This window comes from Stegastes partitus, unplaced genomic scaffold (genome assembly GCF_000690725.1).
Source record: "Stegastes partitus isolate 25-593 unplaced genomic scaffold, Stegastes_partitus-1.0.2 Scaffold1229, whole genome shotgun sequence".
NCBI lineage: Eukaryota > Metazoa > Chordata > Actinopteri > Pomacentridae > Stegastes > Stegastes partitus.
In genome coordinates, this window is record NW_007578960.1 from 423315 (window position 1) to 449656 (window position 26342).

Below are 26342 nucleotides of genomic sequence, written 5' to 3' on the forward strand. Positions count from 1 at the left end.
TATTGATGATAACTGTGATATAATGTCAATAATACACATCTGATCACATTAGAAATAATCCAGCAACTATCTGGTTGAGACTAAAACATACAGAAGGAGCAACACACAACACAGTTATGGTGACACGTCACCTCCCTGCACTTGTACTGTGAGTGTAATTAATTTGCTAAAATAAAAAAAAGAATATACAAAACACACAAAACACAAAGTTAAAGAAGAACCTGTGTTGTTTTTACTGTTTTTTCTGTACATATGATATTATTGTAATCGTAGTGAAAATCTGATATTGTGGCAGCCCTCGTATACGACTCCTTTCTGCACATTTTCCTCATGCTTTGTTCCTGTTTATTCTCCCGTTTTCCTAAATGCTCTGTTTTTAAGGTAAATGCATTTAAATGGAACCCTGGAAGGTCAGTTTACTCATCATGAGAAGTACTACTCAGCCTGTAAAAAGAACATTTGTATTATGTCCTTTCTTTTGGGAAAATAACCCTCAGGACATCACCAGGGTTACACAGTAAAAAAAGACCAAACCGCAGCAACATGTAAAACAGAAATCAGATATAAGACAGGAGCCGATGGTAGAAATGTTTCTTTTCAATAATCTCCACTGAGTAATATTTCTGTTTGGGACCAGGGTTATTCCCCCCATCTTTAACAGAACTCTTCATTGAATAACATGATGTAAAATCCTGAGCACAAAATGCCTGTGGGGAGTGAATAACTAGCATCAGTATGTTTTGTCCGACTGCTGTGTCGCCTGTTAGCCTTACAAATAGTTTACGACTAGTCTGACTAATCACTTGTTCCTAATTTACCAAACACAGAGAGCACAACATTTTGCAGAGACAGGCGTTTAGGTTTTAGATATTTGACATAAAACCTACATTATACCGACAATGTTTAAAATATGAGAACATTTCACATGCAGAGGGACACATGCTTGTGAGTTGCATTGTGGGAAGAGCAGGATTCAGGGACCATAAGACAGTTTATTTTGGGATCTGCTGATTTTTTCTGCATTCTTTTAAAAAAAAAAATCTGTCTCTGATAACCAGCTTTGTAGAAGCTCAAATCTTGAAGTCTTCCAAAATAAAAAAAAAACATTGGTGGCATTATTTTTTCACAGTGCTGTAAATAATGCTGGGGGGAAACAAATGTTGAATGGAATGAGGAATGAACAAAAATACAAAAACAAAAATTAAATACAAAGACAATAAAAAGTCATTCTAAGTGCAGCAGAGTTTTCATTCGTACTGCTGTTTGTCGGTGCTGCCAACTGCTGATTACACCCTTCTAGGAAACAATCTAGTGTATAAATCTATCACATCTTTACTTTCACTGTCAGTGTTCTTTATTCCTAAACATATGAAACACCTCATTTGAAACTATCTACAAAAGCTGTTGACTCCCCCCCCCTCCATGTTGTGTTCCTTCAGACTTGATAGTGGTGATTAACTATGTGGCATGAAGGTGAGCACAACAGAACACAGACACACAGCGGCAGACGGCTGCAGCAAATCTGCCGCTCCTGATACAGCTCAGCAGGTCGCCTGTTATTCTACACCAACACAGACAACACAGAGACAAACACTGACAACACCAAGTCTTTTTTTTGGTGTAATATGACAGTATGGAACAGCCTTCAGGAAATAAAGTTTTATTTAAATAGACGCACCACAGGCTGCGGTCTGCAGCTGCTGTGACAGAAATGCTTTACTGTATTTGGGCATCAGTCAACTTTGTCGTCACTTTACCTCGAAAACCCGAAGTGGAAATTAGGTCATTAATTACTTAGAATCTATCTTTGACTGATTTTCACACTTAAGTAGTTGTAATAGTTTGTGAGTGATGTAATTTTAGACTTCAAAGAACATGACAGTCAGTGAAAAAACCTAAAACTGCATATCCTGTTTATGTTTAGTTAGTTTTTTCTGCAGAAGCCAGTTCATGTTGAAGAGATGTGCTCTACACTGTGCTCTTGTACAGTGAGACAAGCTGGAAGGTCAAAGTGGACACCAGCTGTAGTGACAGTCAAAGGTTGTACAAAGAAGACATAAACTCTATAAAAATCACATTCCATTCACTTCTCACACAGAAATAACTGTTTATATTCAATAAGGTCTCCCCTCACGTAACAGATCTATACATAATATAGAGTAAAATCTCCATAGATAAAATACAAAGACATAATATGCCATCCTCTTTCTTTTAAAAATCATGATATTAAAAGCATTTCAGTGTCACATCAGGCAAACAACTGCTTTATAATCTTTCTGTTATGAAACTGCAGTTACTAAATACTGGTAACTCCTGTACATTTCGTGAATGGTGTAACTGATGTTAACGGGAACTCTTTGTAACCCACTTTACTTTGAAAACAAGTCCGCCTTAAAAGCTGTAATCTTATCAGCGCAATCCAACAGGTGTGATGCATTTCTGTTGGACGGACCGTTACCTCAGATCTTTATTAATGCTCATCATTTGCTGTGATGTTTTTAATAAAATAAAGGTTTATTGGCGCTCATGTCGCATTCTTGTATGTCAGAACAACTCGAACAAATTCTTTGTGTGTGAATGTGTGTTGCATGTCAGCGCTTATTGCCTTTTGCTTTGTACGTCTCCAGATGCCGCGTCAGATCTTCAATACGCATGTCCTTCAAGTGAACCAGATGTTCTAACCTGTTCACTTTCATCTGCAGGATCTGCTCTCACACACACACAAACACCCACACACACACACACACAAACACACACACACACACGCATACACAAGGATGCAAAAAAAAAATAATGAAGTAAAACTGGAAGAGGTTTCATCCTGAAATTGCAGTTTATTTCACTGCAAAAAACTTCCTTATGTGGTGAAAGGAGAAGTTGCACATTTATGTCATTATTCTTTCTTTCTTCACATGTAGATGTGGGCACAGATGGAAAAGAAAAAAAAAAAGGGTTGTATCCGCTGAGCAGATACTGACTCACTGACCACTGCTGACACAGGGTATGACGCATATGTAACACACACACATCTAAATCTCTCTCTCACACACATACACATCTGTAACAACATTACAGGTGGTGTCTGTGTATGACAAAGTTCTTCCCCCTCCAGGATATGAAAATGGAAGACAGTTTTGTTTGCAGATGTTCTACCAGTCAGCACTCACGTGAGTGTGTGTGCAAGTATGTGTGTTTTACCTCCACAGTCTCCTGCAAAGCCATGACCGCTTGTTCCTTTTCCTGCAGGATTAGTTGGAAAGTACGATCCATGTCTGAATAAAACTGTACTGTGTGCTGCGGTTTACTGTGCAATTAAGGAAAAACAAAAACAAAACAATTATTAAAAGCACTGATTTGCTGAAATCAAATTAAAAGCAAAGTTTTGTTCGTACCCATTCTTCTGTCTGTTGTCTTTTTTCATCTCTGCAGCCTGAGCTGGAAGTCTTTCTTCAGTCTGAGGAATTCCTGAAGAAAACAAAACAGAAAAATAACATTTCTCCAACCGTAATGTTAACAGACCAGCAGGGATTTGGCGCATAAATCTTCTGGATACAACTAAGGTAAAGACTTTGGGAGTGATTCAGATGGGCGATGACCGCAAACACAAAGAAGGAGAAACAAGGAAGTAAGATTAGAAGATAGAGAAAGAAAGCCTTTAAAAAAGCAGTGCTGAGCTGAGGTCAGCGATAAAGGCCATCTGGTGATGCTGGGAGCTGATATGAGGACCTGAGCCCTGAGTCTGATAGTAGATGAAGTGTGGATGGAAGAGGAAAGAGCAGAGGGAGGAGGCACTGGTCTGAGGTCAGCTGTACAGGGTAGTTTCAGGGACAGATGAGGTGTGGGAAACGGAAGAGACACATATCACCGATTCACTCCCTTAAGGTCGTGGCATTTTCTAATCAGTCCTGTCCTGATGCCTTCCAGTGGAGGCATGTTTGTGTGTCTGTGTGGTCATCGGTATCACTGGGGCTGATTAGCATTAACTGAGGCCTGTTAGCAGGACAGGCAGCAGAAGGTAGGAGGCAGAGAAGATCTTTGGAAAACATCACTTCAGTGGCAGATTCAGCTCTGACAGCAGTCACTACATGATTCTCTCAAAGACAAAAACCACCCAGTGTCTGTTAGATTATGCTGATTTGTGTTTGTCAGCTGACCAGCAGATACAGCAACATTTTAAAAGGTCTAAAATTACACCCACTTCCCTCCTTGTTCTAAAAAGAGAAAATTTTTAGACTATGTCACTTCAGTCAGGGTTACAGACTGACTGTGTCAGCTCATATTCTCCACAAAAGATACTAACTTAAGGATACATGCTGCACAAGGGATAAGGTCAAAGACAGTCATCACATTTATGTTAAATCAGCAGTTGGGCTAATTATAGATTTGCAAGTTGTAACTAAATTTTTATCACTGCCCTGTGATGTGAGGTCAAGAATAAGAATAATGAATTTTATTTGTATAGCAGCTTTCAAAACTGGATTACAAATAAAGGAGTGACAATAAAACATTAAAATGAGCAACAACAAAAGAACACTGAAAAGACATGATGCGGTAATATACAATCGTCAATCCATACAGATGAGTTTTTAAAGGCTTGAAGCGCTAAATAGGCTGTTGTGACAATAAGTAAATGAGAGTTAAAACAGTGAAAGTACTAAATTTGACACCAGATCCTGTGTCTGCTTGTTACTAACTAGTTTAGTTTGTTGGAAAATAAATATGTTAGGGTTTGTGTAGTTGCAACAAATCAATAGTCGATCTACCTGCATTAGGTTTCTCCTGGTTCCTGGTGTCATAGTATTCCAAATCCTAGGAGGAAAAATAAATCAAAACGTAGTCATGTTTTAGGACTCACGTGGAAGGAGAGAAGACCACAGTGAGTCACATTTTGTAATTAGAGTTCAAACAGACAGAAAGTGACTTGTAGCGCATGTCTCAGTACACACCAGAATATTGTCTGCGGTGTGCTCCAACTTCTTTTCCATTTTCTCCCTGAGGGTGCTCAGTACAGGCACGATCACTCCCGCAGTGTTCAGTACAATCTTCTTCACCGTCTCCTCGGGCACGTGAAAGTCCAGCTTGGAAAACACCTTCCTGTCCATTCAAAAGAAGAAAAAAAATAACTCCACGTTTTTAATGAACACAAACTAGTTACAGTAGGAACAATAGATTGAATGTGATTTAAGTGATGATGCATGGTAACGATAAACACCAAAGGGGCCAATATGTTTACAGTGAATTCCCATAAATCTGAAGCTGGCTGTGGGCCAGACTAGCGGCCAGGGAGATGATGAGTGGGTGTATGTTGCATCGGTTCTCACGACCAGATGCACAGACTCAGCAAAAGTTTTGCCTTAGCTTAGTGTTTATAAGAAAGAAAGAAAGAAAGAAAGAAAGAAAGAAAGAAAGAAAGAAAGAACGAGATACTGACTGGAATTGCAACTTTTTGCAGGGTGTGTCTGTTCTGGGTTCTGAGTTGAGGTAAATTATGAAAATCTGAAATTTTCCAGCTGCGTGGTCACACTTTCTGCTCGTAGCTGCCTCCTACTCATGGGTGTTGGTTTTATTTGAGTATTGGGGAGACACATTAGGCTGGGTTTCTGTGGATCCTCCCCCAGGAAAGTTTGAGCATCAAACATTTCAATTTGTGAATTCTGGTGAATCTTTATGCAGTAACTTGTATCTTTTCTTGTCAGTTTATAGCAAAAATGTCTCTAATTATGCAACAAAACTAAACTAAACAACAACACTAAATTCAAGCAGGTGACAATTCAAAATATAATTGAATGTATATTTAATTAGGCTTTGAACAGAAGAATAAATAGTTGTATAATCTCATATGTGATACTTTGAAAGTTAAAAAGACCTGCTCCATCTAAGCCATTATTTTGTCTATTATCACTAATAATAGACGTAGGACAAAACTCTTCTGCTTCTTTAATTCAATGTACTTTTTTTTCATGAATGAATAAATACAATAAAAAACGATATCTGGTCTCTTGCCTGTTGAGGAGGTTCCAGTTACTGAGCTTCTGCTGTGTGGAGTTTGCAGGAATATAGTTGTGCAGGTCAACAAGCTTTGGGAAGAAGTACTTCACCACCTCAGCAGCCATCACTGCAGACAATGAAGTACCAAGTAAATAAAGACACAAACAGACATTTGAGCTGATAAACTATACCTAAACAACCAAACAAGATTATTGTAGCAGGACAGAAACAAATTTACACAATCTCATTTTACTCCTGCTGCTTGTTTGGTCTCCAGCTCCCTGTGGACTGCTAGCATAACCAAGTTTGCTACCTCCGTCGCTGAAGTCTCTGGTGATGTGTCTCTTGGGCCGGGACAGAGGGATTTTGTCTATCCATGCGAACAAATCCTGCAGTTCCTCTTCGCTCAGTTCACGATCCATTATTCTTAAAGCAACGTGTGTTTCTGGACCCTTTTATGAAGATCCAAACAGTTTTACGGGGCTAACTCGTTAGCTTCCCTCGACCGCAGGTTGTTTGAGGCGTTGCTAGGCGACCGCTGGTTTACTATGGCGACGGAGATGATGGATGGATTTATCGCTGGTATCCACTGTGGACAGCAAAGGAAGAATTTAATTGCACAGGGAAACACGTTTTCTTTACTGTGCCTTTGACAATAAACACTTTGATTTGATTGACATATGCTGTTACGTTATTATATTATATTATATTATATTATATTATATTATATTATATTATATTATATTATATTATATTGAGTGAAACATGCCACGTTTTAATGATTGATTCATTCATAAGTAGCATCTTATTATCAAGAATAAATGTATTGGACATTTTTATCCTGAAGCACTACAAGAGACCTCAAGTACAAAAAGACAATCACATACATTTACATGCCACCAGGGTATGTCACCAACGTTGCATCTTGCCTTTCCTGCATTTTATACCTATTTAACCTGCAGCTATGGCCTCTCCAAGTGTTTATCATTCTCATTTGGGTTGTTTGTTTTCTTTTTGTCTCATCCCTTTACTCTCACCCCAGTCGAGGCAGATGGCCATATTCCCTGACCCTGATTCTGCCAAAAGTTGCTTCCTGTTAAAAGAGTGTTTTTTTCTTTCTTCTATCTCCAAAGAGTTTGCTCAAAGGAAAATGCTTGGATTTGTTCTTCTCTCTCTGATGTAATACTGTAAAGGTCACAGCATGGATTTTTATTACAGTTATAAATGTTGACCTACAAACAAAACAAAAAAAAAATGAAACATTGATTGCAGTGACTCACTTTTATTATAAGCTCCATTGTACACACAAAAAGAAACTCAATAAATAAAAACATTCTGAGTTTGCAGGGCAAATCAAGGCAGATCCTCACAGGAGGAATCATTGGCATTGAGAGTGATGGACCGTGTGATTGTGTCTGCTGCATAGAATAATCAATATAAATTCCCTTAAAGAACTACAATTAACATGTATCAAGTCAGCACACTAAACAAAAGTCCCACAAAGTCAAGCATACATAGGTTAGTACAAAAACGTTCAAGAAAAAAAGTTTTGTAATGTACTTCATTAAAAAACATCTGTAAAGTGCCCATGTTGGTGCCACATTTTAAAATCCCTTAACAACATTATTTCTTAGAAAGGCAGTACCAAAACCATGTTAGTAGAACAGCATTGATAGTGCAGATGTCTCATTAAATGTTCACATATCTCAGGATCAAGGCAGAGACACATTTCCCTTAATTAAAAAAGCATCATGGCAGCATCGCCACTTGTCATTCGTAAAGCACAGAAGTGAAGTCTTTCAGTCATGGCTTCAGGTTTTTATCAACGCACTGAAGGCTGAGACAAGCGAAACAAAGGCAGTCGCAATCCTCCAGCAGACTGTAATTGACAGAAAAGCTCTGCCACTTAATGTTGCTGATCCTTCAGTGGATCTCGTTTCCACTTTAAAAACAGACAAGCGTCTCCTGAGAAGGTCTTCTTGGTCCTTCGAGGTGAGACAAAAACAGTATCCTCTGTCAGAGGATCTCTCTGTTTACACCAGGAAAAATCCTTCCCTCTGTCATCTGGGCCTGCTGGGGGGCATCAGGACAGCTCTCCCTGCAAGCTAGAAAAACAAACAAACACTATTAGCACACAATTTGGATGAGCTTCTCTTAGCACAACAACTATTTTCTTTTGCCAATCTTATGTTTATTGCTCCATGTCAGTCTTTTAGCTATTCAGTGGTAAGGAGAGGTTTATGTGCTTACTAACTGACTAACACTGAGCCACTGCTTGTTCATTACACTGCTATGTTGGGACAATGCCAAAAACCACAGACGTCTTTATAAACGTGAATGCCTTGAATAACATTAAGAGTGCCTGAATGCCAACTTCTGGGATTTAGGGAAGTGTGGCTGCTGTCTGAATACTTACCAGCTGAGTGTGCGGCAGTGAAGACAGGATTGCAGAGGACTTCGGCTTCACTGGAGGCAGCGGAGGCTTTGGCTTCATCATCTTGGAGAGAGGATGTTCATATTACAAATAAGCAGCAAAGGCGAAGATGAACAAATGTGTGAAGAACAACATGAGCTGTGTGGATTGTAATGTCACTCACTGGTTTTGTTGCAAGTGGTGGAAGAGGTCTAGATGGAGGTAGTGGCTTAGTCTGGTGAAAAAGATGTAACAATTAGTACATCATCTTTTACAAAGAAAAAAACTAGTGTCCTGAAAAAAAAAAAAAGTCGTCAGATTCATTGTGTAGTTGTACCTCAGTATAGATTGGCTTCCTTGAAACAGCAGGCGGCTGCATGAAGGACCTTACAATCTAAATAAAAACAGATATTTATTAGTTGAAATACAATAGACGCTGCATGGTATGAACTACAGTTCAGCATATAAAAAATGTTACATTTACAAAAAGACAAAGCAGTAAATCGGCTTACCTGCTGAGTCTTTGATGGCTGAGGTACAGCTGGTACTTTCCTGGGTGGCTGTAAAGAAAGAAAACAGGAAGAAATGGAAGCAAAAGCTTTGTTAGCTTTTTCAAAGCTGTAATCCTTACTGAGTTTTGCAGCATAATTACAACAATGGCCTGTCAGTGTGTGGCTCAGGGACACTTCCACAGGCACATGTTCCAGTAGTTGCAGTTACCCAAAATTAGTTGGCATAATAACTTGGTTTTAGATGTAAATTACAGTTACATCAAATAAAGCAATACAAGATAAGCAAACACATACAGAGTCACTGTATTGAAATGGAAGCTCACCTCTGGAGCTGCTCTGCTGGGCTTCAGGGCTCCAGTCTGTGGTCTGGTAGCAGCAGAGAACAGTGGTCTGCAGACTTGTGTGGCTGACGACTCCAGAAACCTGGGCTGGCTGATGTATGCAGACCCTAGACGAGGGCTGCCTCGTGTACTACTTGAGCGAAACACTGGGTTGGATTGTCCTGAGGTAGATGTAAGGCATCTATAAAGAAATACACACATGAGCTTAGAAGGAGATATAGACAGGAAGATGATGTTTTGTTTATATGTCTAAATGTACAAAGTGGTCCAACAAAAACTGAGACAAGGGAGCAGCTTCTTTCTTTACCTCTTTGCAGGTCGCCTTTTTCTGATGCAGCACATCAAAGTCCCGATAAGCAGAACCAACAGGAGAAGTAAACCAACCACCAGCGACACAATAAACACGACCAGGCCAGACTCTACACACACACACAAACACACAACAGACTATGTGAATTTACTTTTTTATTGCTCAAGGATGAGCATGTAAGAACACAGGCTGCCTGCTCAGGAAACAAAATTCACTGTAACATCATTACTGCATTTATCCGGACTAATAGGGAAATTCCATTAAACCAGCGTCTGTTTGTCCTCCTTAGAACAGAGCACAATTGTTTTAGAGTCCATGTGAAATCAACTAAGTATTAAATCTTGGTTGAAAAACAGAGCATAACAGTCATGTGTAAATCATGGTCATTATAAGGTCAAGCATATACAGAGGCACTGACTGTTAGTGCGAACATTTGCATTAAAGGACACAATCATAACAAGTACAGTACCTTCAGGCAGCTCCGACTGTGGCACATCACAGTAAGGTGGAGCCCAGCCAGGATCGCAGTGACATTTCCGTTCATGGTTGCAAACCTGTCAGAGATCCCACTCACAGTTAGTGATATTGTTGTGGTTCCACGGCACAAAAAAGGTGTTTTTAACAAATTACTTACCCCACGGTTGTTGCATTTGGCAGAGCAGTCATTTGTTCCAAACACTTTTATACTTCTGATGTCTTGACACCGTTGATTGTAACATACCTGAGAGACAGAACATGAAAGATATAATACAGATGAACATGCTACCCACAGATCTGCAGTGCATGAGGGTTTTGCTCATGTCAAATGTCAACAGCAGTTTTCTTACCATGTTGTTGCCACACTTGGTGCCAGTAGGTACCATGCCTAGATCTGCAGGGTAGTTATCTTCTGGGTTCATTGTTGCCTCGTTGCATATGTCTCCGTTTCCTACTTTGTAAAAGGATTTCCTGGATGTCACTGGAAACTCCCATCCTCCGGAGCAGAAAAGAGTCCCACAGGCTTGATCCCTATAACCAAAAGTCATGAGTGATAATCTCAAAACCCAGCAGGACTACACTGCCAATGTGTGTCATTATTGTGCTTTTTCGGCTTTAGGTCACACACCGGCTGGAGCATCTCTGGCTAAACAGCGTCTTTCTGCAGTTTCCATGCAGGTAGAAACAAGCATCTGCAGCTACCTCAGCATCTGAACAGAATCATAACAAAGGAGATGGCTGTAGACATCAGAGTGTTGACAAATCAGAGTCAGAGCACATCTAAACTAAACTGTCTTTCTCTGGTGTTTTACCTGGTCCCCAAAGTCTCTTGCAGTGTTCCTGTCGTGATGGACATTGTCCATTGTAGCAGTATCCTTTTCCACGGTTGCAGGATAAGCCATTCTGGGTGTAGGCGTCAGTCGGACAGGCTGCAGAGAAGCCAGTGCAATATTCTGGCAGGTCGCAGTCTCCTGCCTTTGGTCGGCAGACGCTGCCTGTCGGCTTCAGCTGCAGAGCGGAGAGAAACACAGATGGTGATGTACCGACTACTGAAATACGTGCAATCACACATAACCAGCCAGACGGCACAGTCAGATCGTGTCAAGTTGTATGGTAACATAATTAGCATCAGCGTGACTTCACTCATCTGGAGAGGACACAGTGAGTAGCACTTACTTGGCAGTTGTGGCAGCACTGTCCCTCTGCACACTGTGCTCCTGCATTCAGTTTGCAGGTGGTGGCATTGCAGCAGGGATTCTTGCATTCCTGTGAGGTACAAAGAGGGATGCAGAATGTTAGAATTCAGCCTCTTCTGTGTTTCTTTGCATATGTGATTTTGCGTGTGCATCCGTTTTAAGCGCGGTGTGCACAAACCTCCACGGTGCCACAGTCACACTCCTCTCCAGGTTCTAGGAAGGCATTTCCACACACTGGCCCTCCATAGATGCGATCAGTGGAGGGAGTATCCAGCAGACAGGCAGGGTTGATCTCCTCCAAGAACCTGTTCAGCTGCTGCTGACTGCAGCTACTGAAAAGCTCCGGATACACAATGCTAGAGGAAGAAAGACAGCAAGCAAAAAAAGAGAAGAGAAATATTAGCTTTCGTTTGGGTTTGACCCTCTGAACCCCAAAACCCACCAGATCTAAAAAAAAATCACACCATTTGTCATGGTCAGAAAACTGTAAAAACTAAAAGCATCATAATATTTTCAACTTTCTGACAGTCTCATTTGTGAAGTGTCGTTATGTTGGGAGAATTAACAAAATCTAACCTAAATCGTGATCTTAATGGTTCATTAAAGAAAAAAAATCGGCAAAAATTAATTTTTCCTTAACCGGTTTTTTTAAAAAAAAAAGCGCACACACGCACTTTTGTTGTGTTCTGTGTGCCTGTGTGGCTCTCTCTGTGGCGCATATTTTTTGTTATGGGGCACAACACATTTTTTTGTTTTCTCTCCTTTTGTTGTTATTTTTGCTGTTTTTGTGTAGGTGTCGAGCTTTTTGTTTTAGTGTGAAAGGGGCGCCCAGTTTTCGTAAGTGTGTGAGGGGCGCCAAAAAAAAAAAGCTAAAAGTTTTAGCTTTTCTGGAGTATATGTACACGTGAGTAGTTAAGCTTACCCAACACTCTCAGCCATGATGCAGCCTCTTTTTGACGTGAAGGAGCCACAGACACAGTTTTCAGTATCATGAGACAAACCCAGGTTGTGGCCCATCTCATGTGCAATAGTGGAGGCCACTCCTATCGCATTCGTGTTATGGTCCTGTGTGCAAAGTAGACCAAAGTGGAATATAATTAAACAAAAGCTCTTACACAATTTCCTTTCATTAACTTTTACATCCCCCCACCGTATTAAAGTAAATAAATATTAAAGTGAGGTCACCTCATTGACAGCTCCAGAGTTAGAGGTGCACATTGCATTGGTGTTTGCCAAGCCGACAGTGGAGCCATCAAAATCCACACCTCTGAACAAAGTAGAGTTAGAATGTTTAGATATATGCTTTAACAGATTAAACATTGTTGTATTGTCTTTTTACTGGTTAAAAACAGCAGCGTCTTACGTTATGAACTGTGCATTGTCGTGTTTGGTCCTCGGCAGCAGATTTCGTTGACGCCACTCGAGGAAGCGACCGAGGGTGATCTCAGGGTTTGTGCTGACCTCTATCTGATCTTTGTATGACCAGATGTCCAGACCGACCAGCATCACACGAACACCCACAGGACGATACAGCTGAAACAGAGCAGAATGACAGCCCAATCTAAACAGGGGAACGCTGAGAAAAAATGATAAATCAGTATTTCTGAATGTAAATGTGTGTAAAACATGCAGCGCTGCAAGCCACAGAGCCTATATTTCAGTCACAGGAAGCTACTGTTGGGTCTAGTGCTGTCTGCAGATACATTCATGTTAGCCCTACTCTCTCAGACTAGGCAAAGAGGATTGTGGGATATGTGTGAAAATTTTCAGCTAAAGTGTGAAGATTCACAGTTAAAGTTAGATTTTCACAGCGACAGTACTTTTCCTTCCTTTTATTGGTCTGACTCCAGTCAGTAAAGAACAAACTATCAGGACAGATTTTTTGCTCGCGATCCAGAGTGAAAGTAAAGTCTGATGAAGTGTCGGACACGTTTTCCTTTTCTTTTCTTTTTTTTGTGAGCAAAATTGTAGCAGGTTTGAATCAGACCACAGAGAAGCAGACATACCTTGTCCACGTGGTTTGCTATTTCAAGAGCCCTGGCCTCGATTGTCTTCTGTCTTCCAAATTTCTTGTACTGAAAGAAATTATTATATAAATTACTAATACAATCATCAGCATCTCATGCACGAAACACAATCATTCCACTTCTTGTTTTAAAAGTGTATTATTGATAATTACAATGGATACATCTGCAGTAACAGTGAGAAATAAGAAAATGGGGAATCAAACCTCTGTGTTGTCGACCACCACGACCAGTTCCACTGTCCTGGGTTTTCCTGTTCGGTCTTTGGTCTGGGCTCGGCTTTTCTGTGTAACACAAAAGGTGGAAGATAAAAACAACATAAAAAAAATTAGCACGTACAAGTTTATGATAAGTTGTAGCAGGTACTGGTTTGAGGGTGTTTAACCCAATGTTGTGCATTTGCAAATGTACTTTTAGTGTTTGATATCACTATTTTGCTGCAGCAGTACTGCAGCAGCAAAATATATATTACAGCAGTCCTTATTTTGATGCAAATGCATGACTTTATGCATTAAAATACGGTAAATAAATAAATAAATAAAAAATAAAAGTTTGCACATTAAAGCTAAAAGTCACAAGTCCAGCTGTGTTAAAACAACCTATAATTGATTGGGGGTTTTTGCACCTGGTCTATATTAAAAAATTTTTTTTTTACATTGACTTAAAAATTGATGTGAAGTGTGCCAAAAATACTCAAAAATTTCAAATATTATCTCTCTCTCTTTTTTGGCTATTTTGTTTTCTGACATCAAAAATGTTTTTTTGTCATAAATTTAAAAGATATAGAAATACTGATGCAGAACGGATTATTTAGAGGTACAGTTATTTGTACTTTTTTTGCATAAAATTGTCAAACGTATGTATGCTTCATAAAATATTAGCAGCAATATCAGTCCAACTATATCAGCTGTATCCTTCAAATCACGTATGTGCCCGTGTTGTGCGTCTTTACCAGACTGCCGAGCTGGAACAGTCCAGACGGACGAGCTCCGTGATCATAGAAAGTGGTTTTGTTTCCATGGGAACAGGAGCTCCTCTTCCTCCTCAGGTGTTTGTAGTTGTAAACGGCATGAAGACCCTCATTGCTGTGAGCATCAGAGTTCTGTCTTTCATCCTCCTGTCCCGCCTCGGCCTCGGCCAGAGGTTCAATAAGATACATCTGATCCTGGAGACTTATAAACCCCCTGCAGTGGAAAACAAAAACTTTAGAGGGGACAAACTCTTTTTCTTTAGCACATCAAATTCTTGAACATCTCAGTTCAACTAATTATACCACTCTCTTTTTACTTTCCACCTTAGTGACGCTGACATGCAGACACAAGACACTCAATAAGAGAGGTCTACAAGATTGGGATACAGATCTGACGCAGAGCTACATGCAGTCTTGATGGGCTTTGTACTGGAGTACATGGATGCTGATTTTCTCTTTGGACTCCTGTGACTCTTTATGAGTCACAGCACGAGACTTAGAGTTCCGCATCACCATGGGCTTAATTAAGTATGACTCTCCTTTTAGGGAAACAGTAACCTTTTTGTAATTAGAGCTACAAGAAGAAAGAAAAATTGCAGCCAGCATTACTCACCTTATTCCTGAGCACAGTCCAACGCTGGCAGAGGAGTCCTCTACTCCCACAATGTGTCCATGGTAGTAGCAGTGAACCTGAACAGACATCCATCATTTGTAACAGAAATAAACGAGGGATTTGATTTTACCTTATCTTCGAAATATTTCAAGTGGATGGTGTGGTCTAATTCGAGGAATATACATTACACATATTCAGTATATAATGAACAACACGTGTCCAATTGAGCGGAAGAAATGATCTTAACCTTATATGTCATTTCCTCCTCCACATGACACAGTGTGAGTGGTGTCATCTCTCATAATGAGGAACTTTGTAGTTGAGAAACTTAACTTCTTTTCAATGTCATCTGATATTTTGAAATCAGCTGAAAATACTGGGAATGTATTGCATGAATGTTCTTGACGTGACTTAATGAGTGATGATGATGATGATGACTGCAGGCTGTAGAATAAATGTGGGTCAAGTTTCCGGGTCAAACTTATCAATGGAAGGTTTGCATTTTACAAAACCATGTGTCTTATACTTAACAGTTCAGGGCTGTGCTTTTAGAATGATAATAAAATAATAACACCAGCATTTTACAAAAGTGAAAAAAAGACTTGGTACAGGAAATTAAATGTTTCAAAACCACTAAAACTGGGTGGGTGAGTGGCACCGGATATCCTGCCTTCAGTTCATTCAAAAGTGTACAGTAAGATAGTTATTTGGTAGTTTATACTAATTAAATGAAACACAAGATTTTAGCTAAATACACACACTCACAAGAAAATACATCAAATGCTAATAATACAGAGATATCTTTCTGACAAACTTACCGAATACAAATGAGAAAATTAAATGATACGTACCCCAAGATCTGGAGTCGCTGTGACTGGGGTGCCTTGATCAGAATAGTGTGTCACAGAAAAGTTTTTCCCAACAAGATGTCTGAAAAGAAAAGAATAAAAGAATGCAACTGACAGTTCAAAAAAGATAGTGCAGGATGTGTGAACTCACAGTAAAAGAAAAGAAAAGAAAAAAAAGCATACCCTAAAAACATTGTTCTAAATAGACATTGAAAGTTTTCTCACTTGTTCTTTTCTAAGTGCAGAGTGTAGTGTTTCCCTGCAATCTTCACAGAGTACTGGAGTACATCAGGGTATTTCTATTCATACAAACGGGGGAGCAGAACAGAAGAGACTTTGAAGCATTTTTCAAAAGATTTAAAAAATAAATAAAAAATTCAATAAAGCGATACAATAGTACAGTAGAATGTGTGTTACCTCATGTGTAGCAGCATCATTAACAAGAGATGAATCCTTTAACTTCTGAGGTATCACTGTTTGGTATTTTACCACATGAGGTAAAGTCCTCACATCGCCTGCAATTACTCCTGCAAGTATCAGAGATGGGTTGTGAGATAAAAAGACAGAAAGAAAGAAAGAAAGAAAGAAAGAAAGAAAGAAAGAAAGAAAGAAAGAAAGAAAGAAAGAAAGAAAGAAAAAAAACCTACCCCATGTGGACAGAAAAATCCATATAAAATATCCAGAGTGAGACATGTTGCTCTATCAGACGTTCTCTGTCATTGTGTGCTTGGCAGTCTGAGGGAAATACCGAGGAGGATTCAGCTCTCCGCCCCTCTGTGCTGTGTAATATCCTGAAAATTACCATTTGAAGCTGAGAAACCACATGAGTCACAACCCGAGCCTGTAAAAACTTAAACAGTGTTCCTGCAAAGATGAATATGAATTGTGGGAGGTGCTGAGTGAGATAAATTAAGATGCAGGCAAGATTAAATAAAACAGTGGAAAAAGGAAAGGCCACGCTAGGAAAATGTATAAAAGTTATTTGTGCGGTTTATTGAAAAGAATAGGCTTTTCCATGAATCATAATTGTTCTTGCAAGCTACCATAAAAGCTGTAGGGACAGTTGAAAGACAACAAAGACATTTTGTCTTCATAAAATTACATGAAACTGTCTAGTACTTTAACAGCTCTCCACTGGAGCTGGTGGGAACCCATTGTAATGTTTGTCACCATCTAGTGGTAAAATGAGTCCCAGGCTTTGCTCATTGGTTAAGAGTGTTTAAGTCACCTTTTGCAACTAAAACATAGAATAAGGAGACATTGAGTGACTTATTTTCTCATCACTTGCACCACACAGACATTTTAGGATGGGTTGTAAAGGTGCTCGAACTACTACTTGTAAAGGGGGGAAACAGATATTATTTTCAGCTACCATAAAGATGACATTTTTGTTGCAAAATGGGACAGAGCAGTAATATGTGTTTGGTATCAAAACCAGAAGAAACAATTTAAAACAACAGCAACAATAATAATAGTGAAACAAAAGTGGGTTTAAAATCATTTTTAAAAAATTACAAAATCGTGGAGTGTGTTCAGCTCCTTTGAAGTAGAGTTTCATCCAGTAACTACTATTTTTCCTGCCAGACCTTTTTTTTTGCTGGACCATTTCTCATAGTGTTCCTGTACACATGTATTTTAACAACGCAGCCTCTCCACCCATTCAATCACAAACAAACATGTAGTTCTGACCAAACAGGCAATTTACCTGCTGTTGATTTATTTAAATCTCTTGCACAGACTATAGGGATAAAATTTACTTTGGATATCTCTGGAAACAAACTACTAAACAATGTAAAATCTGCAGTCAAAAAACAAACAAACAAAAAATTGCTGGATAGGCATAGTGTGATGTCTCAACTAGGTGGATGTCCTGGGCTAAATGTTCAAGTGTTGCACATATACATCTCAAGAAATGTAAACGATAATCATCGTATGAGCTTTATGAGCAATTAAAAACATCACTTAAGCAACCGTCCAGATTTACATATAATACAACTCATTATACTCTAATTGTACTGAGTTTATTTGTAGAGCAAACCAGGAAAAGACGCGCCTTTAAGAACAATGTGTATTCTACTTTAAAATGTATATTTTGTAAATAACATAACATGTACACAAGAAGTATCATTAAGTGAAGAAATTCAGAGGGTAATTAAATCATACTAACCTACAGCTTTGTTATTATAAAACTAAATGTGAAATTTTGAAATGAGGCTTGTACTGTCAAAATATTACACCATTTTACCTCAAAATTATTCATTTTGATAAGTTTTTTTTTTATTTTTATTTTTATCATGCGCTGAAGTTTAATTAATGCGCTAATATTTAGTCTATGGTGGCCACTTGTACTGATATAACTTCTGTCCAGTTGGTGGCGGTAAGGCGCCATTTTGGTTCTGTCAACAGCCCAAAAACTATTATATGTCGTCATCATCCCGCGACAAACACAACCAAAACAGATGACTGCTCCCCGGCAGCTGAACTTGTTGGATAACTTTAAAGTAAGGAGCGCATGAAACGATGCTGCAGCCAGAAGTGGTCCAACGTTTGACTGCGGGAGATGTTTCGGTTAGAAGCTGCCATGAAGAGAGTCTGACAGGCGACTCGGAGCAGCAGCAGCAGCAGCGGAGGCAGACTGAGGAGGGAAACCCGTTCAGCTTCACCCCGCAGCGCCTCCACCTGCACCGGGACCACGAGCTGTTTGAGGTAACAATACAGCAAGAAACCTGTTTAAACCGCTGTAACAGGGGGCAAAAAGGTGGAAGACACGGCCATTAAGAAATATGTCTATTTGGCTTTGATATAAATACATGCTATTATCAATAGAACATGTGCACGAGCTGTTATTAGCCAACTAAATGTAAAATCTACTATCTACCTCCAGGGTCATTTTGATCAATGCAAACTTGGTACCCTTACATAGGATTAACTTTATTTTTAAAATGTTATGTTGTACTTACTTTAGATGTAACATAAATGTTAGATAACATACATAGAAAATATATTTCATTGTTGTTGTTGTTGTTTTTAATTAACTTTTTTTTTATTACTATGCTTCATTGTAACTTTATTTTCATTGATATTTAAGTTTTGACAACAATGTCAGATCACCAGTCACCAAGGATACAAAGCCTACTGTAGAGAAGAGTTCAACAAAAGTCTTACTCTTACACTTTCACATATTTCATAGCCCTCTATATAACTCTCATGTAAGCAAAAAAGAAATTCCTATATATATGTTCATCTGAAAAAACTGTCACATTTTGTCAGAATATGACATCAACATACCTCAAAACCTCTTCTTTTGATTTCCCTCCACCAGTAAAATAATTTCAATTGCTATTTAAAGATTAGTGAGAGTTACAAAAATAAAAAAAGACAATATCCAGGGGTCAGGAGGGGAATTGTGGGATTTATCCTACACATGATTGTTCACAGGATGGAGACATTCAGAGGCACATGTACCTGCAAGACCTCTACATCTCGGAGGCAGAAGACAAGCCAACCCTCAGGTATGAAAGCCAAGTTATGGCAATGTTTGGTCTAACTTATAGTTTTTTTATTGGCTTCTATGTGGCTGTAGTACAGAAGTTGACTGTTTGTTTACAGAAAAGCAAAGAACATAAAGAGTATTTACAAGTGTGTATGTGTGTGTGTGCGTGCGTGGGTGTGTGGGTGTGTGTGTAGTTCAGTAATAAAGTAAAAGTCCTACCTAATTTGGATACACTGAAATGTGTGTATAATCGTATTGAGTCAGTGACTTAAAAATGTTATACGTGAATATGTTTTTTTCAGTGCTGATACAGGTTAAATTATAGACACCTGTAACTAGTATGATAAACATGTGCACTGAAATGAAATACCAGACTAAACAGAATGTAATGAAAGTTTTCTATAATTGTGAAAGTGAGAACCACATTTTCGATAACTGTGTTATATTTTGGTTTATTGTTGCCACTGCTTGTTGTTAAACTGAGATATCGAAGTGCTTCCTACATTAAGTTATTCCATGAAATTTACCATTAATAGTGATGTCAATGTGGGTCATGCTGTGCGTCACCTTCCTCCTCCCCTTGTCTTGTCTCAGTGTGTCAGAGTTCGCCTGTCACATCTCAGGCTGCAGTTCAATCTTCAGCACGCTGGAGGAGTATGAACACCACTATAACTCCCTCCACCGACATGTGTGCTGTTCATGCCGTCGCTCTCTGCCAAGTGCCCGGCTCCTGGACATTCACATTCAGGAGTGGCACGACTCTCTCTTTACTATCCTCGCCCAGAGGCAAGACATGGTAAGTCAAAGGTAAAACAAACTTCTCCCGTGACATTTTACTTGTTCGATGCTTCCCTTTTTAACCCACTGAGCCCACTGGCAGGTTTGAAAGTCATGCTATCTTTAAAAAAAATCATGAAAATGAGACCATTTATCAGACTCTGAAACTGTAAAAACAGAAAGCATCATAAGATTTTCACATTTTTAGCAGACCTTGTGATGTGCAGTTCTGTTGACCAAAACTAAGCTACATGTGGCAATTAAAACTGTGGAAAAAAAGACAAAGTAGTTGCAATAACCAAATTCAGTGAAAAACTAAAAATTCTGCACTCCTCAGCGCAACTGAGAAGCCATTAGTGACGCAGCTGTGATCATCATTCACTTAAAAAAAAAACTGAGACTTTCTGGCTGAACTGCAGGCTGTGCTTTCAGAGAATGGATAGGATTTAAATATCTGTAGTGTGTTGAACCACCATTTTTTTGTGTGTGTGTGGTGTTTGTATCTGCTGGCTCTGTAAAAAAAATGTTTTACAATATGATTTTAGGGTTGTTGGTTTTTTTTGTGAAATAAATAATTCTAAAAATACAACTTTTTTTTTTTTTTTTTTAATGATTTCTGGCATTGTAACTATGTAACACTGCAAAGAAGGTATTTGAAATAATTTGTTAGGTCTGTCTTCTGCTTCTGACCATGGTTGTGCTGTTTCCATAGAGGCATTATATTGCATTTAAAATTAGCCCACCATAAGTCAACAATGATCTAAGCCAAAAACTCCCCAAAACTCCTTTGGGTCAAAGTAGTAGAGCTATGAGAAAAAAACTGTACATTTAGTGACTTTTTTTTTTCCAGACAAATGCTTAAAAGATATGTTTTTCCTGACACTTATTTCTCATTTTTCAGTACCAGTGTTTGGTGGAGGGCTGTGGACAGAAGTTCAGGACTAGTAAACACAGAAAAGACCATCTAATACGAATTCACAAGTATCCTCCGGACTTCAGGTTTGACAAAACCAAGAAGGACAGAGGGTAAGACTGTGCTTAATGTATATTGTCCACTAGATGGCAGCAAAATGTCAGTATAAATCTGACTATGGTCTCAGTCTAGTTGAGCCAGTGTTGGGCAAAGAGGATTTATGTTTTTGAACTGCATCTTTTGACACACTGCTACAAAGTGAATGTAATGTTTTTATTTTCACTTTTACTTTTGTTTAGTTGTCTTTTATTTTCATGAGAAGATCAGGAAATGCATAGAGTGAGATTCACTTTGCTGCTCTCTGGAAACACTTGGATTAACTTGCCTGTAAAAACACAACTTGTTTAAAATATATTATAATGCAGGAAACAGTAAAATGAATGTTAAGGCTTTACATGCTACCTTATATGGCCTTGTATATGTATTTTAAATACCGTATCTCGATTAATAGAACCCGAGAGACGAAGACACAGCAGCAGAAGGATGCAGCCATGGAAGTAGTGGACGATGTGTGCGAGTCCGAGGGTGTGTGTGAGGTTATGTGTAATGTGCTGTCAGACCAGCCCGAGCAAGAGGAATCCATGGAGACACATGTGTCTGAGGAAGAAGCTGTTCGCATGGCAAAGCCGGCCTCGACCGAGGAGCTTTCTGCCTCAGCTCAGGGCTCAGAAAGTACAAGCAGCGCGCCACCAAAACCACAATACTCCTACAGGTTAGTCCTTAAACAAATCTGCTAAAAAGAACTGTGCTAAAAGTCACTAAATCAGCCATTTTCAAGATGATGATTGAATGTGAACTCTGTGAATTTAGTAAACATTTTAAGTTCTCAGTCAAAAGATAAGAGAATTCTGTCTTTTTAAGGTAAACTTCTGCAATTATGTAGTTAAATTGTTTAGTCCTGTCATTTAAGTTGAATAATATCTAAAAAAAATATATGTGAATTGATATTTTCATAGTATTTACGACAGTTTTTATTATTCAAACGGTAAACAATTTGAGATCCAAAATTCACCAGCCGTCTTCTTTTTTCTCAGGGTTCCTTCAGCCGTATGCTTCGGTCATGGCTCCGTCCGAGGCTTCAGAGGACGGCGGGGAAGGAGGAAATGAAAAACCAGAATGGAATCTTTTGTATACTGTTCTATAAGATTTACAACTTTATACCCTTTCAACAAAATATATTTACTGTCATAGGTGTCCTTAACTTAAAATAAAAGTTTTTGGTTTTTTTTGCCAAAAAAGAGAGATATGTGCATAGAAATTAATTTAGGTTAAGACTGTTGGTTAGTCTTTTTGTGCTACAAGGCTCCCATCTCACTTATCTCCCCTGTCAGCAGACACAACCAGCTGTAGTGGTGAAAAATAGTGTTGTTGCGTCAGGTTCCAAGGAAAGTTACAAAGTGCACTGTATGGGATGTGGTTGACCCAGTTTACTCTGGTGGAAAGTTTGACTTAAAATTCAAAAGGTTGTGATCAGTCAGTAGTTTTGTGAGGACAAAAAAAAATGAGAGAAATATCAGAATTTACATAATAGACTTTAATAATTGTACAAAACACATGTTCACCCATGAAATATAAAATACACTGTACAATAATGACTGATGCCAGTCCATCAGTCACGTTTAGCACTTTGAGGGTTTGCAAAAATAGCCGAGGACTTTTATCTACATTTAGTAATGGAACAGGTCTTGCAAAGTTCTTTTACCATCTGTGCAAAAACATTCTCCGTTTGAGGTAATGACAAGAGTAAAGCAGATTTATAGTTGATTTGTAAATGAGGAAATCTGTCAACAAGTCGGAAACAAAGAAATTGTGTGTGGCGATTGTTATAATAAATTCACGAGGAAGGTTCTTCTGGTTTAGTTGAATCACTGCAGCACTTAAGAGCTAAAGCGCAAAAGGTAAACAGTTTTCAATATACAAAAAAATTACAGACAATTTAATTACAACAGCAACTAAAAGGCACAAATGAGCGCTTCAGATTTTGTTCCATGATAGTTGTTTGGTGGATGTTGGATGTGTTATTGCTTGCGAAGACCCGCATATTTTAAATATGGACATACTTGAACTGTATCTACATTTGTGTGCTTTTAGTTGAATGACGGTGAAGCTGGAGATGAAAGGGGTTCTGTACCAATGAGGCTTTTTTCTTTCTCTTTAACTTATAAAAAAATCCTGACTGGGCTGTATTAGTCTTATCTAAGTCCCTCAGATTATTCAAAAGGAGTTTTGGGGCCTCGCTCAGTGGGGGATTAAATTGTTAATAACGTCCACAAATCCAATGAAACAAACTATTAACAGTCATCACTTTCAGATCTCTGAAAAGTTAAAGTGGAAAAGTGTGAAGTTATTTGTGGTTTGTTTCGCAATAAACTACAGTTCCTGTATTTTTTAGCAATAAGGAAACATGTCAGCCAGTGCAACTATGTGGCCCAATGATGTGTTTCCTAACAGCTTTTGGACAATAGAGCTCTGAGAAATATTTTTAACCCACCCCTAAAAGTTTTCCTTTAAATATACCATTGATGCTTCTCTGTGTTTTCTATACCCCTAAAATTAAATTACAACTGTCCTGTAAATGTGAGTAATTTCCAAAGGCCTCTAGATTGGAATTTAAAACAAACAAACAAACAAAAAACATCAATGGCTCCTCAGAGTTTTTGCTTCCAGCTCCAAGCTGCAGGCCTTTAAATAATCCTGTCATTTTCTCTGGTGACAAAAAAAAATTACTTGGAAAAAGTATTTCCGGAATATGTGTGTTTGGACAGAAAAGCTCACAGTACAAATGACATTTCAAAATTTAAAATGAGCTCAGCGAGAGTCCGCCATGGGAAAGGAAAGGATTTTACGGAATACACTGCAAAAATGACCATGTTAAATAATTTACCGTAAAAATACATTTTAAAATCTGTTTACTGAAAATTAATTAGAATTTCTGGAGAATTACAGTCGAGTGAAAATATGTTTCTGGTTTCTGTTCCTTGAATGAACCGACTGCTGTGCTGCGTAAAAACATTACTCTCGCACCAGTAAACCTTTGTCAGAACGAAAAATATTTCACACAAGATTTAATTTGTAATTTCAGACACACTGATTCATAGGATGGACTTTTTTTTTTTTTTTGCAATGTTGGTTATCTGCTGTATGAAGGCTTTTTTTTCTTTTTCTTTTTCTTTTTTTTTTTTTAAAGGCAGCTCTCCCAGAGAAGCAGCTCAAAGTTAGTGAGAGTTAAGACAAGTAGTACATCCCATATGGTCCACTAAATAGTCCCGGGACGGGTAAGGCAGGACGCGGTCCGTTCAGGGCCCCGTACAGGGCCGGTGCGCCCACGGGTGCGCTCAGTGGGAAGGGGAAGGCGAAGGCCGGGAGCAGCGGCTTCGCGGCCAGCTTTAGCTTCTCCAGCTCGGCCTCCTGCAGTCTCTTGGCCTTGGCCCTGCGGTTCTGAAACCAGATCTTAACCTGGGTCTCTGTGAGGCTGAGGGAGCTGGAGAACTCCGCTCTCTCCGCGATGGAGAGGTACTGTTTCTGACGGAACTTCCTCTCCAGAGAAAGCAGCTGAGAGGTTGTAAAGGGAGTTCTGGGTTTCCTGTTGTTCTTGTGTTTCCGTAGATTGCACGGGGTCGGGCTGGGAAGTCCTGCAAGTAGATTTAAAATGTCACGTAAGTGGGATAAAACACTGCTGATCGATGTTACACAACTACAGCCACACTTTTCTTTTTAGATATTTAGCATGATGCATGTACTAAAGTGAAGCAAAAAGAGGGAAATATCCAAAACTACATTGTGCTGCAGACAGTGAGGACTGCTGCAGGTTGCATTTAGGTTAGAGAAGCAGTTCTTGCAGCCTTTAAAGTCACCACATTGCTAAGGTTTTAAATCCCTCTCCAGTCCTCGCAAGATTTTTTCATGAAATCATTAAAAACGTAACTTTTTTTTCCCCAATCGTTTCCTCTTCTGTGTGGGCAACTGCTCTTTTGTAAGATTTAAAGTATGTAATACTTTACACAATTACTGTAGCCACTATTTTACGCGAGAGGTTGTTTTTCACAGCAGCTTTAGTCGGTTGAAAATAATTTCTCAGAATTTCTCAGAAAGAAACAAAAATAATTTCCTACACTCACTTGTAGGGGATGCGTAAGGACCCTGAAACCAGGTGCCCGTCTCCTTGTCGCTCAGGTCCATCACCTCCGGCTTGGACCGATGAAGTCCCCTCGGTGACGCACACTCGGTCTCCTCCGATCGCACGCAGCCTGAGCCGGGCTCCGGGGAGTGGTGGCTTCTGCACGGCGTCCTGTCTGATATGAGGGATTCTACACTGAAAGGCAGATCTAAGCTTTTGATTTTGCATCTTCGATCAGGTGACAAGTCCAGCTCATCAGTTCCGACGCCACCAGCGACTCTATCCTCCGGTGAGGTCTCCCCTGTAGCAGCCGAGGGCGGTGATCCCTGCGCAGGATTCATTACGCACGACTGCGGTGCCATACAACCAACTTTCCTGCCCCTCTCTCCGTCACTGTTTATGTTTTTGGCGTCTTCACTTGAGGAGATCAGTGTTAGTGCCGAGCTTCCTTCGATGTTGCGCAGCTGCGTGCTAAACTTCAGTTTTTACGCACGGTCTTGCCTCCCCTTCGGTGAAGTGCCATAAGTTCTGCTCTCAACTTGCCGCCTGCCAATCGGTCTGTAGATGTTTCCACGTGATTCGGATGAATCGGTTTCTGATAGGCCAGGCTTGTAATGACAGCGCTGTGGTCCATTTCGTGCGCAGTGGTTCTTGACAGATGTAAACCTCCCATCAGTGGCAGAGCGCGGAGTCATGTCATGTAAGGTAGGTCAGAAGTGGACATACCTTAACATTAAATCTAATAAAGGCTACTGTAATTTTAAAGCTGCACTAATTGATATTTTTATATTAGCACTGGATTGTTGACTAATATGAAAGATGCTGCTTGCACTCAAAGATAATTATTACACAAGTTTCCTTCAGCTCTATGGAACAACTCATGATGTGGTTTTATGGCCCCAACTTTTTTTGATTCACTGTCAGTGTTCTCATCAACCTTGTTCGTGGTAGCAACAGGCAGCTGCTGAAAAAAAAACTACTGCATAGTGGAACTTTTAGCAGCTAAAGAGTCAGATATTCTCCCTGGATGTTTGAGCAAAAGGATTTAAAGGCTTTATTGTTGTATGCAGCAGTTAACAAGTTATCAGTGCAATGAAATTCTAGGTCAGCCAATCCACAAAAAAATCAAGTGGACACAAGCATGCATGCTCATGTGTGTTAGATGTGCAATAGGCAACTTTCTGACAGTAAGTTTACTACATATGGTGTGACAAAAACAAAAACAATCATCTTTATTTATAGAGCGCTTTCCAGAATCCATGTTACAAAGTATTGATCAGGGACAACAAA

At 39.3% G+C, this 26342-nt stretch overlaps 4 protein-coding genes across 5 annotated transcripts; 1 reads left to right on the forward strand and 3 right to left on the reverse strand.

Moving 5' to 3' along the window:
• Positions 1–209: 209 nt before the first annotated feature.
• On the reverse strand, positions 210–6410 carry spef1 (sperm flagellar 1). Its single transcript, XM_008297599.1, has 7 exons — positions 6302–6410; positions 6004–6115; positions 4947–5094; positions 4764–4809; positions 3393–3465; positions 3199–3304; positions 210–2705 (listed from the first exon to the last, which is right to left on the reverse strand). The coding sequence occupies exons 1-7, from the start codon at positions 6408–6410 to the stop codon at positions 2592–2594; spliced, it is 708 nt and encodes a 235-aa protein (XP_008295821.1). The 3' UTR covers positions 210–2591.
• Positions 6411–7254: 844 nt separating this feature from the next.
• Positions 7255–16431, reverse strand: adam8a (ADAM metallopeptidase domain 8a). Its single transcript, XM_008297600.1, has 25 exons — positions 16340–16431; positions 16110–16219; positions 15918–15991; positions 15696–15774; positions 14845–14921; positions 14214–14445; positions 13468–13545; positions 13244–13312; positions 12601–12770; positions 12423–12504; positions 12160–12302; positions 11416–11593; positions 11218–11307; positions 10854–11049; positions 10670–10751; positions 10392–10572; positions 10199–10285; positions 10034–10118; positions 9562–9673; positions 9237–9435; positions 8914–8961; positions 8739–8795; positions 8586–8636; positions 8405–8485; positions 7255–8093 (listed from the first exon to the last, which is right to left on the reverse strand). The coding sequence occupies exons 1-25, from the start codon at positions 16383–16385 to the stop codon at positions 8049–8051; spliced, it is 2652 nt and encodes an 883-aa protein (XP_008295822.1). The 5' UTR covers positions 16386–16431; the 3' UTR covers positions 7255–8048.
• A 1693-nt stretch (positions 16432–18124) lies between these two features.
• znf511 (zinc finger protein 511) lies at positions 18125–23551 on the forward strand. Its single transcript, XM_008297602.1, has 6 exons — positions 18125–18398; positions 19131–19204; positions 19780–19981; positions 20864–20988; positions 21387–21647; positions 21970–23551. The coding sequence occupies exons 1-6, from the start codon at positions 18213–18215 to the stop codon at positions 22040–22042; spliced, it is 921 nt and encodes a 306-aa protein (XP_008295824.1). The 5' UTR covers positions 18125–18212; the 3' UTR covers positions 22043–23551.
• Positions 22449–25600, reverse strand: msx3 (muscle segment homeobox 3). 2 transcript variants are annotated; one of them, XR_520806.1, is made up of 3 exons: positions 25054–25600; positions 23462–24567; positions 22449–23428 (listed from the first exon to the last, which is right to left on the reverse strand). XR_520806.1 is itself a non-coding variant. In XM_008297601.1 (2 exons), the coding sequence occupies exons 1-2, from the start codon at positions 25412–25414 to the stop codon at positions 24161–24163; spliced, it is 768 nt and encodes a 255-aa protein (XP_008295823.1). In that variant the 5' UTR covers positions 25415–25600; the 3' UTR covers positions 22449–24160. The 2 variants fall into 2 exon arrangements, 1 of the variants encoding a protein (XP_008295823.1); XM_008297601.1 differs by having other exon boundaries at positions 22449–24567.
• Positions 25601–26342: the final 742 nt, after the last annotated feature.